Source organism: Sturnira hondurensis, unplaced genomic scaffold (assembly GCF_014824575.4).
Source record: "Sturnira hondurensis isolate 20B ecotype Veracruz unplaced genomic scaffold, ASM1482457v3 Scaffold0011880, whole genome shotgun sequence".
NCBI lineage: Eukaryota > Metazoa > Chordata > Mammalia > Chiroptera > Phyllostomidae > Sturnira > Sturnira hondurensis.
Genome location: NW_028084511.1, coordinates 1,754,783 through 1,766,453, shown reverse-complemented (window position 1 = coordinate 1,766,453; position 11,671 = coordinate 1,754,783). Strand labels below are relative to the sequence as shown.

The following is an 11,671-nucleotide window of genomic DNA, read 5'->3' as shown; positions in this document are numbered from 1 at the left end:
TTCTTCTGCCTTCCAGATGGTTCCTGCTGCTGGGATGCCTCCTCTGTACCTTTGAGGGCAACGGGACTGTGGGAGAGGTGTCTTGTCCTTGTCATTGAAGGCCTGCCTGTGGATAGGAAGGGCAGGCCTACCCTCTGTTGTTTCTGGAGCAAACTCCTCTAGGCTCCCTCATCAATCAAGTGTTCCGTGGGCCGGTCCTCTGCTCCAAATGCAGCCACCGTTCTCTGGGTTGGGAATGTTGGGAGGGTGCAGCTTGTCCTCTGCAAAGGCTTTTCCTTGGGGTGGCTACTTGTAACCCAGGTAGGGCAGCAGTAGGTCCCTGGGCTGTGGCTAGGGGAGGGGCTGCTGAGTCCTGTTCCCAAGCCTAGTATGAAGCTAAGGAGAATGGGGTGAAAACATCCATCTGGCTTAGGCACCCCCAATTCCAGGAGGTGCTCGCCCCACAGGCGACTCCATCTCCAACCAGAACGATCTCAAGAAGAGACAGGAAGGCAAGCTCAGATACAAAGCTGTATTTATTTATACATTTATTTATATATGTGTATTTACTTCAGAAGAAAAGAACAGTTCAGGGGACAGGGAGCAAACAGGCCCAGGGCTGCTTCCCTCTGCCTACGCCTGGGTCCGAGTGGGTACATGATGAATACGAGTCAGAGCTCAGGGGCGGGAGCTGGGAGTTAATGGGGAGGGAGGGAGGGCGCTCTATGCACATGCAGGCTTTTATAGGAGATGTGGCGAGGGCAGGGGTCTTGTGCATTGCGAGGCCCTATGTACAGCTTGAAGCTTGGGGGAGATTAGCCCAGTGGCTATGGGAGTAGATGCCAAAAGGAGAGGGAGGGAGAGATGGCTGCTGGACCCTGGGTACGGCATGGAGCGAAGACATATTTTCCAGCCCCAGCCAGGCAGCTGTGGCCTCCAGCAGGTGGCCCATTCACCTTCCCTGAGGCCCTTTTACCTTACTGGGCTTAACGCAACTTTGGTCCAAGGTTGACCCCCCTCGAGCAGCTTGGAGCCCCTGCACTAAGACCCCCACCCCAGGCATGGAGACAGCCAGCTGCTAAACCAGATTGGGGCTCTGCTGTGTCCAGATGGGCCCCAGGGGGCAGTGGAGGGTCACTTTCCAGTTAAGGATAAGAGGGGCTATAGTCCAGGGACAAATACCCCACTGAGGAAGTCCCAGAATCCTAATATAAGGAGGGGGGCTCAGCAGTTTTAAGGCATTTAGGGAGGTTCCCCCCACGCCACCACACTGGGAGGAAAGCAGAGTAGTCCTAAATCAGGCTGGGCCCCTTGTGTGGTGTGAGAGCCATGTTATCCCTACGTCAGAATGAGGGAGTGGGGGCACGCTGGGGCAGGGGCTGAGTGGCCGGTCTCCCCGAGAGCCCCCATCCCCCCGTGTCTCCCCACCCTGAGGATAAGTGCTTTGAGATCCACAGCAGAAGGGGCCCCGCACCTCCTTGGCTTTCTCGAGATTCAGCTCCCCCTTTGGAAAGGCCTCCCACTCAGAGCTGAGAAGGAGACATAAGAGGGGCGAGGCCTGGTTCCCAAAGAGGTGGCAGACTGTCACAGAGCAAGGGCACATGGGAGTCCTGTCCCCACGTCTGAACCCATGGCAGACATGGCTCAGTGACTGCCACACCCCTTCAACGAGCCCATTGTGTTCTCAGACTGCCACGGGCACCCGCCAAGGACAAGCCAATGTTGGCACTTACGACTTTTGCCCTAACCTAAGCCTGTGCCCCTCTGGGGAGGGGTGAGCAGAGATGGGCCTCCAGCAGACAGGAAAGGAGGGGGAGGCCAGCGTCTTCATGGTCTGGAGTGGGATGGGTGTCTCAGGGCCCCTGGGACAGATCAGAACCGGGGCCCTGTCTTTGCAGGTGTCATTCCAGGGCTCCGGCCGCTCTGGGTTTTCTGCTGCCACCCGTCCACTCTTGTCTTGGTTTAAGTGCATTTTAGTTATTCATTAATAACAGCAAAAGCTATCTGCATCCACCCAGCAGCCAAGGTGGCCTGCTGCCTTGCAAGGATTCCTGCTCCTCTGCTCAAAGAAGGATGGGTCACTGGCACCGCTGTGAGCTCTAGCAGCTCCCTGGAGCCCAGGCCTTGGAGCTGCACCACGGGAAGCTCACAGAGAACTTCCCTTCCAGGATACTCCAGGCTCAAGGGTCCCGGGCTTACCTGGCCCGCTGGCCCCACTGGTTCAGCCAGGCACTAAATGTACATAAGGCACGTGGTCAGTCTCTCCAACCCATCCGGGGATGGCTTCGGTTGCCCGGGGAGCTTTTGGAGCCAAGCTCTCCCAGGGAGAAGAGACCTCCCGGGCCACACTTAAAGCTTTGAAGTGCAAGTCCAGTGTAACAGTCAAACCTAGAAGTCCACCACCTCGCCACCCCTCAGGGAGCAGCTTTGAGGCTGAGGGCTGTTGGCCCTCCACTGGTGCATGGTTCCGGCCAGGTCTCGGGGCTCCCTCCAAGCCCCCCGCTGATCTCAAAGGCAGGCAGGCCCTCTCTGAGGGCCAAAAGGTAGCTCTTGGTCTCAAAAGGGGAGGCAGGGACGGTGGGCTCTGGAGAGAGTCCCGGCTGCCCCTTGCCTCCAGGGCACCTGAAGCCAACCCTCTGGCCACCAGCCACCGTAGCTGGACAGATGTGAACTGGCCCCAGGAGGTCCCCGGTTCCCTTCTGGGTGTAGGAGGAGGGACCAGCAGGAACAGCAGCTCCAGTGTGAGGACCTCCGGTTCCACCCGGCGGGGGGCGGCCAGGCCCAGCTCAGCCCCTGGGGGAGTGCCAGTGCACGGGGAGAGCTGGCGGCCGCAGGCTCCAGTGTAACACCACTGCGTCCAGTGTAGAAAGCGTGCCGGGCTGGGCCCCGTGCGGTGCTGCCCGGGGAGGGCAGCTCAGTCACACAGCCGGTAGAAGCGGAAGTAGTAGTCTGTGGCCTGGCGGACCGGGGCCTCCACGCTGCAGTTGGCCTGACCCTGAGTGGAAGGGCAGTGGGGCTGTGTGAGGTGGCTCGGGGGTTGCAGGGCCGGAGGTGCTCCCCCGATGCCCTTTCCCGACACTGCCCCGACTCCTGCCCAGGCCTCGGCAGACGCCCTCCTCTCCACCCCTCCCTGAAGACCCACACAGATGCAGGTGCTGTGCTCACCAGGAATGCCACCTGGAAGTGGTAGGTGAATTCACGGGAGGACAGGATGGTCACTGGCCACTGGTGGGAAGTGCCCTGGAGAAAGAGCGGAGAGGGGTCAGGCCAGCCCCTTGCCCCTGTCCTGATCAGAATTCCGCTCACAGGCCACCGCCGCCCTGGGCTTTGCTGTGAGTTTGAAGGAGAGGGGTGGGAGGGAGCAGGGTGTGCTGTGGGGAGCAGCAGCAGCCCCCCTCAATGCAGACTGTGCCACGTCCACAGCGGCCCTCACCTGGTGCCTGCCTCTCCTCCCCGTCTCGTCTCCCCTCTCATCCACTACGCTCTGGGCACATGGAAGTATTTCACTGACACCATCTTCACGACAACCCAAGGAGGTGGCACTGCTTATAGATGAGGAAGCTGAGTTCCTCACCTAAAACCACAGGGTGACGCGTGACAGAGCTGGACTCTGGCCCCAGGCCTGTCGTGCTCTCTCCCCGACAGGGCAGCATGAGGCCCGTCTGCCCACCTCCTACCTGAGGCTCCAGCTCTGCCCCTGCAGTACAAGGGCTCAGGCCTGAGCTCCACGCCTAATGAGCACCTTGCCAGGCTCCCCCTGCCCCCGTCTCTGTGGGGCCACAGGGCCTGGGGCTCTTGGGCTGTCTCGGGGCTCTCCCTCACACCATCCTCTACTCAGGTTCTTCCTGCACATCTTTCTCCCTGGCTAGGGCACTGTTGGAAGGCAAGGCCTATGCACACCACACCTGTCTCCCCACAGCTGGGCCCAGCACAGGGCCTGCGACAGCGGAGGTCCCAGTGAAGGTTTTTTTTAAAAAATTATTTATTGATTTTAGAGAAGGGAAGGGAGAGAGAGAAACATTGCTTTGTTTTTCCACCTATTTACACACTTGCTGCTTGTCTCTTGCACGGGCCTGACGGGAGATCAAACCCACAACCTTGGTGCATTGGGACAACGCTCCAGCTGAGCAGCTGGCTGGGCTCATGAGCACTTGTCAACTAAACACATGAAGGGTGAACAGAAATTTCCTTAACTTGTGCTGAGAGTCACAACTTCAGGTCACGGCCAGTGAGGAGCTAGACAGCGATAGAATCCCAGCCACCTGGTTCCCAGAGCAGCAGGGAGCCCTCTACATGCAGCCGGAGGCCTCCTCCAGAAATGCCCACGGAACTGTGCCACCTCCCCAGCCTGCGCCTGAGGTCCGGGCTCCCTGCCCGCTGGCCTCCCGACTCAGCCCCCACCACGCTTCCAGCTCCGCAAGCACGCCACACTCTCCCCAGCCTCCAGGTCTCCGAGAGTGCTATTCCCCTATTCCTGGGACATGGTCCCCAAATTGTCCTTCAGGTCTCATCTTAACTACATATGACTTTTGTCAGTGGCCGTCTTGACCCTGAGACCAGACAAGGTTAGCTGTCCCTGCTGTGGGCTCCCAGGATTCCCTGTCCCCTCTACTGCATTCAAGTTAGTCCTTGTGGGACTGTTTTCTTTCCCAGGGCCCTGTCAGGGCAGGGATGGGACAGAGTAGGCACAGGGACAGGAGATGCTCAGCAGTGAATGGCGCACATATGTCCCGCCCCCACCCTGAGACACAGGCCCAGGCCCCAAAGTCCCAGCTTCCTCTCCTCACTCAGTGGGGGCCCAGCTGTGCTCTGGGACCTGGTTGGTTCACAGCTTCCCCATTGTCGCTTACCTGGGAGTCCTGGTGGGTGTGGAGGCTCCGTGGAAGGCCCCCATCCTCACAGGGCTCCTCCGACCTCAGGCTGCACAGCACCACGGACACGGGGAACGAAGAGCTGGGGAAGGCCCAGTTAGCAGGGAGATGGGGTTCCAAGTTCCTCCACCCCAGCCTCCTCCCAGCCAGCGCTCCATGTGACCTCCCCTGCCCCACTGACACACGCCACAACCCACACACAGCCTGAGAACGATGCCTAACAGTCCAGGCCCTCAACAGCTCTCCGCCCGTTCCCATCCACCACCCCACACAGTCGAGGCCCCTGGGGGCAGCAGCCCATTCTACAGACGAGGCACTGAAGCCCAGAGACTGCTGGGGTCACACCGCCAGCGAAGCACAGAGCAGGCAGTCAGCATTCCTCCTCTGCCCCAGGACCACCACGCCTCTCCCCTGCCCACGCTGCACTCACTTCATCTGCAGGGTCAGGCCGAGGTGCAGGGGGGTGTCGCTGCTGACAGGGATGTGGTAGGTGAAGTTCCCAGGCCTGAAAGGGCAGAGCTGGCTCCTCAGCTCAAGGCTGCCTCCCCAGGCCCCCACCCCAACCAACCCCTCAGCCTTCGGTCTATACGGAGACCCTTAAGGGGTCTAGAAACGGGCTACCCCATCTTGCGGGGGAGTCCCTCTCTGAGGGGCCAAGGTCTGGACATCCGTACTGCCTGGGCTCATGTCACCTGAGGGAACCTGTCCCTGGAGTGAAGGGGAGGGAGCCAAGCCCACCTGCAGGCACCCCCTGGAACGCAGTACTGGGACGTGATGGGCATCGAGGTCTCCAGCACCCGGATGGAGGTCAGGGAGGGGGCTGTGTCTGCAAGGAGAGAGGCTGTTGGGCCAGGAGGAGGAGGGTGACAAGGCAGGACACAGATCAGGAGCGGACAAACCTTTCCCTGCCAGATGTGGATCAGCCACTCACACCTTAGTATGAGTAAGTTTCATGTCACCCTTCCCAGACCCCGAGAATGGCCGGAGGCACACCACCCTCTTCCCCAACAACCCCAGGACTAGCTGGCCCCCATGAGCCCGAGGACTGACTCCTTGACAGAACCAGGACACCCAGGAGCGGGGATGGTCTTCCCTAGCTCCTGCGGGGGTGGCTGGGTGGAAGGAGAAAGAGGAGCCCACTCTCCAGGCCTCTGCTCCTGACTACACACATCTCTAACCCACCCAGGGTTCAGTCAAGTGGGTGGCTTAAAATCAGCCACGGTGGGAGTGCTCACACACACAAATCGGGGCTCCCCTCCACCCCGAAAGCCACTTGTGCGCCATGCCCCAGCCCACCACTGCCAGTGGGCCTCTCTGAAACAGGCTGGCTGGCTGGGGTGGGGGACACAAGGCTTTCTCGTTCATCTCAGTTCACCCCCAGGCTTGCTGCTGCCTGACCATCCACCCAGCAGGGGAAGCTGGGGTCACTAGCCACTGACCACCTGCTGGGCCTGTGACATTCCCAGCTCTGTGAGGCAGCCAAGGAACCCAACAGGACCCAGAATGCTCTGTGGGGTCATGGAGAGGCATCAGGTATGGACACTATGGAGAATGCCCTTGAACTTTTCTGGGCAAACTCCTGTCCTTCAGAGACCCAATTCCAATGTTCCCTGCCTGCTCCTTCCCTGATCACCTCCGCCTTGGCCTGCACTGAGTGCCCGCCTCAGCCACCCAGCCACCTCTCAGAGCCCCATCACACTGCTGTGTGTTCATGTTTGTGAGCTCTGTGGGGGCAGAGCACGTCTCTCCCCAGGGCCCTGGACAGAGCCAGCCACAGAGCAGGGCCCAGGAAACGGCTGCCTGGTGAGCATGCGCCCCACGGGCACCCCCTCACTGTGAACCTCAGTCTCAGCGAGCCCCAGTTTCTCAGCTTTGCTTCTTCTCTAAGTCGCAACACCCATCAAATGAACGTTGGCGAGGAGGCCCAATACCTAGAGTGGAGCTACCTGGTTGAAGCCAGGAAGGCTCTTGGCCTCTGCTTCGACCTCCAGGGCAGCCCCTAGGGCACCACCGTGGAGGAAAACGGCTTGAAAACCTCTGCAAGAAAGGATTTCTTTCAACACTAAGGGTTTGAGGTTTGGAAAAACCCAGAAGGAGCCAGGCCCAGTCTCTCTGGAGTCAGGCAGACCCGGTGTCAAATTCCTGCCCTGCTGCTGAGGGTCACAGGACCCATGACAAGTCACTTCACTCATCTACGTCTCTGCTTCCTCATTAGAAAAATGGGGACCATTCCTTTCGGCAGGAATGTGATGAAGATTAAATGAGCTTAGACCCTGTAAAGCTCCAGGCCTGAGTTCCGGTTACCGCTGACGGATAGTTCCACACCCAGGCACTCAGGCGACTGGGCTGAAACGGCCCTGGCCAGTGAGCTCTGCTGGGCTGGGCTGAGAGGTGAAGGGGGGCAGGGCAAGTACCTGGTGGGCCCCAGGTCTGAGTGGGGCCCAGGCCAGGCTGGGGGGCCCCTCGGCGGGCCCGGCCATGGATTCGGAGGCTGGGGCTGTTCTTGGTTTTGCCCTGCACCCCAGGGAAGGGGACTGCAGGACTGGCCACGGGCTCCAAGCTCTTTGGATGCTTGAAGTGGCCAATGCCATTGGCTGACAGGCCCCAGGACTTGGCTCTGATGTTGGTGACTGGCAGCAGGGCCATCTGGCTAGGGTCTGTGGATAGAACCAGGGACAGGCTGAGTAGAGGGGACCGGCTGTCTCCTACCCAGCTGTCTCTCGGGCTCCACTGGACTCCGGGTGACCCCCAATTCTCTTGCCCCCCAAAGGGGGCCCCAATTCCTTCCAGAGCCTCAATCTGGGTTCTAGGACACCCTCCCACCAACGAGTCTTTGCAGTGCGGGGGGGTCACTGTCCTCTGGACTCAGGTGAAAAAATTTTTTAAAAACCCAACCCCAGCCCTGGCCCCCAAATAGCCACACCTGAGCGGTTCGTGGAGGGGCTGGGACTGGGGCTGAGGCCACGGCTGGGCTTGAAGCTGGAGCCAAGACTAGGGTCAGTGGAAGGGCTTGGAGTGGGTGAGGGGCAGCAGACGACAGGGCAGGGGCGGCTGGAGCACAGGTCTAAGGCGCGGAGGGCCTGTCCGGGGGCTGAGCTGGTCAGGCTGGTGGGAACTGAGGAAGCCAGAGGCGGCATGAGCTGGAGGCGGGCAGCAGAGCCCCGACCCAGCACACAGCCGCCTCGCCCTGACCCCATCGCTCCAGACCCACTCAGGCACGCACCTAGCAGCAAAGAGGGCTGTGTGCCTGGCAGCCCAGTGGTCACAGGAGACTGTCGGAGCTGAGTGGTCCCAAAGTTCTGGCTGGACCTGCTGGGGAAGGGTGGGCTAAGCTCAGAGGGGCTGGGACAGTCTGGGTAGCAGGGCCTGGGAGTCCCAGAGAAGCAGGAGGGGCAGGAGGAGAGGGACAGGGAAGGTGGAAAGGAGGCAGGAAGAGGGCGGCAGCAGCCAGAAGCAGGAGGGAGGGGCTTGACTCAGACACGTACCACGGGTGCATGGCCTCACCCACCCCAGGGTGCTGGGGCCGGAGCAGGGCCAGGAGACAGGAAGTGGACACGGCAAAAGAGCTAAGGGCAACAGAGAGGAAAAGGGGGAGACAGGCGCAGGGGAGGAGAGAGAGAAGACACAGTCAGAGGTGGCCCCAGAGGCTGAGGGCGGCAGTGGGCAGACAGAGCCCAGGGTCCCACCTTGGCCCTCCTTCCCTCCACCCAAGTCCAGCCTGGTCCCCTCAGGTGCCTCTGATTCTGGGATGCCCAGATACCTGGAGCACCAAGTAGCCAGAGAAACATCCGCTTCTGCAGGGACTAGAAAACAGCTGCCTCCTCCAAGGAGACCCTCCCACCCACCCTCACAAGCCCCCAGCAGGATGAAAGCCTAAGGAGGAAGCCCATTAGAGGGGACAGCCTCCATGGCCCCTCCGACCCTGGGCTGCCCACCAAAGCCCTGCCTGACCTGGCAGCTCAGCAGGCAGCCAGGCCTCCAGAGACATACCCATCTGTCTCCACCAGGTCCTCCTCGGCGCGCAGGCTCAGCACGTACAGTGTGGACATGGACACCACACTGGGAACCACAGGAAAGGACTGGTTAGAGCTGGAGCCATGGTCTAGTGCCTTCTCTCCAGGGCAGGAACGGGGCTCTCAGGTGATGCCTGTGATGGGTCTCTCGGCCCCCAGGGGGGCATGACAGAGCGAGGCAGCCCCCCTCCTTCCCCAGGACCTCCAGGGCTCTCTTAGGCCACAGCTTCCTCCTCCCCCAGGCTTAGCCCTGTGGGCAGCTCAGCTCCCCTGGCCAGCCACCCCAGAGCCCGCAGAACAGGTCACCTGAAGGCCATGACCACCACCAGGGCGATGATGGTTCCCTGCAGGAAGCGCTGGCTGATGCAGGCCTGGTCTGGGACCACAGACGATGGCTGAGGACCGAGAGGAAAAGGGAAGAAGCGGGAAAGGCCCAGACTTAGGGATCCCGTGGTCTTAACGCCTCTGGGCTTCGCTGGAGGTCGGGGTGTCAAGGCTGGCTCATTCCCACCGAGGGCAGAGGGAGAGGAAGAACAAATGGGGTGGGGGGCAGTGGCTAGAGGGTCAGGACAGGAAGGGAAGCACTTGGGGTCAGTGAGCCTGGAGAGAGGCAAGCTGGGAAGGAGAGCCCTGGGGGATGGGGAGGCCCCGGTCAACCTACCTCCCACCCCTGCCCACCCTTACCTTGCTGGCCACCTTGGGGGGCCTCTTCTTGTGGGGGACACTGCCCACCCGGCTGAACTGGCTCCCTGTGTGGCTGCACCAAGAGGGCCAGGGTCAGAGGTGCCTCTGGGAAGCGGGTCTTGCCCCGGCCCCGGCCCCGCGCCCCCACCTGAAGGCGCCTGAGCTGCCGGTGGACTTGAAGCTGTCCAGCCGCCGAAGCTTGGCCAGCTTGTGGCTCCAGCGCTCCAGCTCGTCGATGCGCGTCTCCAGGTTGTCGGTCAGCTTGCACAGCTCCTTCACAGCACCCACGTTCTCCATGAAGATGCGCTCCTGGCAGTCCACAGGCCCATGATGAGGGCCCCGTCTGGCCCCTGGGAGCCCCGGCTGCAAGCTCGCTGGGGAGCGGGAGGGCAGCCCCTCGAAGCCTCCCTACCCAAGCCAGCCTCTCCTCCAGTCCAGACTCGGCTCCCACACCCCCTGCACCTGCCTCCAAGCAGCACCCCCATGCCTGCATCCAGTCGGCTGGAGGAGCCCTTCCCACCCGGCCAGAATGCTGTGTCCCCGGGGCTCATGCTCTCCGGTCTCCCCGTCTCACGAACACAGCGTCTCACGCTGAAGCACTCACTATTCAGCTGCGGCCAAAACGTATTACAGCCCAGCCTCGCAGTAAACTGAGTGTTTAAGCTTTGTAATAGCCATGTGAGGATGTCTTAGCAGTTACTATGGTTACCTTCCTTTGGCAGGTAAGGAAAGCGACCCTCAGCAGGGTTCCTCTTGCCCTTATCACACAGCCATAGAGTGGCCAAGTCCCCAACCCCCCGAAGCTCACCCCCTTCCCTGTGGGGTGTGAAGGGCACTCTGGGGGGAGCATCCCCCCTGCATCTCTTTGAAGGAGTGAATGCCCTTCAGCAGGCCTGCCCCTTGGGCTCCCTCCAGTTGCCCCTTGGCACAAACCTTGTTCACCACCAGAAAGTTCTCTATGGTATTCCCGTTGGCAAAGACCACGTCTCCAGTGTCCTTCACAGCCTCAGGCAGGATCTCCTTCACCTCCTGGGCGATGACACCTGGGGACAGGCCAAGTGTGTGTGGAGGGAGGGGGTGGCCACCCTCAGTACCCAATGTAAGGGTACTGAGGGGGCAGGGGCTGGAGAGGGCCAGGTTCTGGAGACCAGAGATTTGGGTTTCAAGGAGCCTTGAAGTGGGGGCCTCCACGTGCAAGTGTCCACAGGGTCACAGTCCCAGGGGTCAAGGTGTGGGGTTCCCCTGGTAGGGGGAAGGGATGGGTTCCTGGGAGTAAAAATCCCAGAAGCAGAGGGCAAGGACTCAGGAGGACAAACACAGGATTCACGCAAGGGAAGAGAGGCAAGGATCCCTGGGTGTGATTCTCGGACTTCTAGGGTCAGGGGTGACTTCCCAGGGGCTGAGGGGCAGGACGGGTAGAAGGCAGGGTTCCTGGGGGCGGAGCTCCAGGAGTCAAGGGGAGGGGCTCCCAGAAGCGGGGTTTCCAGAGGCTGGGAGCAGCAGGGTCACTGGACTCCCAGACTTCAGCCCCCGTCCTTACCTGTCTCAGGTGCCGAGGCCTCGATGCCGGCGGTGGCTGCAAACTCTGGCTTGTATCTGTAGCGCACCAACCGCATGCGAGAGATCCTCCTCAGCTGCTCCGTGGTGTCCACCTGCGTGGGGGCCACTCCTAAGACTGAACCCCTCCCGTCCTGGCCAGTCCAGAGCGGGACTAGAGCCCAAGAAGGTGGCAGCCCAGGGGCTACAGTGGGAAGGGGAGACCCTGCTCTGGGGATCCCAGGATCCAGGGACCCAGGCCCAGCCTCCCCGCTCTTCCTTCCCCTGCCATCAGCCCCTCTTGCTGGTGGCTCAGTTGTCCCCACCTCTTGCACATGCTCCTTGGCCCGAAGGTCTGACGGGTGCATGAGCGAGCCCATGACCTTGACATTGCCGTGCACAACCAGCGCCTCATCGGGCCGGTCTGTGTTGATGCCCACGCGGCCGTGGTGGAAGACTGTGTCGGGCACTTGCGCCCGCTGCCACAGCACGTCGCTGTCGCTCTCAAACTGGCCTGGGTTGGAGGCCTAGCACAAGTTGGGGGCAGATGGATCAGGCCCTGGGATGGGAGACCTGCAGCACCCTGGG

The 11,671-nt window shown here is 61.1% G+C and overlaps 1 protein-coding gene across 10 annotated transcripts in view; it reads right to left on the bottom strand.

Moving 5' to 3' along the window:
* Positions 1–502: 502 nt before the first annotated feature.
* MYRF (myelin regulatory factor) overlaps positions 503–11,671 on the bottom strand; it is a 32,889-nt gene continuing 21,720 nt past the window's right edge. For 3 of the 10 annotated variants that reach the window (XM_037060556.1, XM_037060565.1, XM_037060566.1), the window contains 16 exons: positions 11,410–11,610; positions 11,088–11,199; positions 10,481–10,590; positions 9,696–9,856; positions 9,548–9,620; positions 9,170–9,258; positions 8,841–8,909; positions 8,336–8,416; positions 8,074–8,162; positions 7,774–7,965; positions 7,265–7,507; positions 5,589–5,691; positions 5,281–5,355; positions 4,830–4,932; positions 3,145–3,219; positions 503–2,974 (listed from right to left, as the gene is read on the bottom strand). In XM_037060556.1, coding sequence (XP_036916451.1) covers positions 2,894–2,974; positions 3,145–3,219; positions 4,830–4,932; positions 5,281–5,355; positions 5,589–5,691; positions 7,265–7,507; positions 7,774–7,965; positions 8,074–8,162; positions 8,336–8,416; positions 8,841–8,909; positions 9,170–9,258; positions 9,548–9,620; positions 9,696–9,856; positions 10,481–10,590; positions 11,088–11,199; positions 11,410–11,610 — 1,857 coding nt within the window. In that variant the 3' untranslated portion in view covers positions 503–2,893. The remainder of the gene's footprint in view (positions 2,975–3,144; positions 3,220–4,829; positions 4,933–5,280; positions 5,356–5,588; positions 5,692–7,264; positions 7,508–7,773; positions 7,966–8,073; positions 8,163–8,335; positions 8,417–8,840; positions 8,910–9,169; positions 9,259–9,547; positions 9,621–9,695; positions 9,857–10,480; positions 10,591–11,087; positions 11,200–11,409; positions 11,611–11,671) is intronic. The other 7 variants (XM_037060560.1, XM_037060557.1, XM_037060561.1 and 4 more) reach the window with 7 other exon arrangements.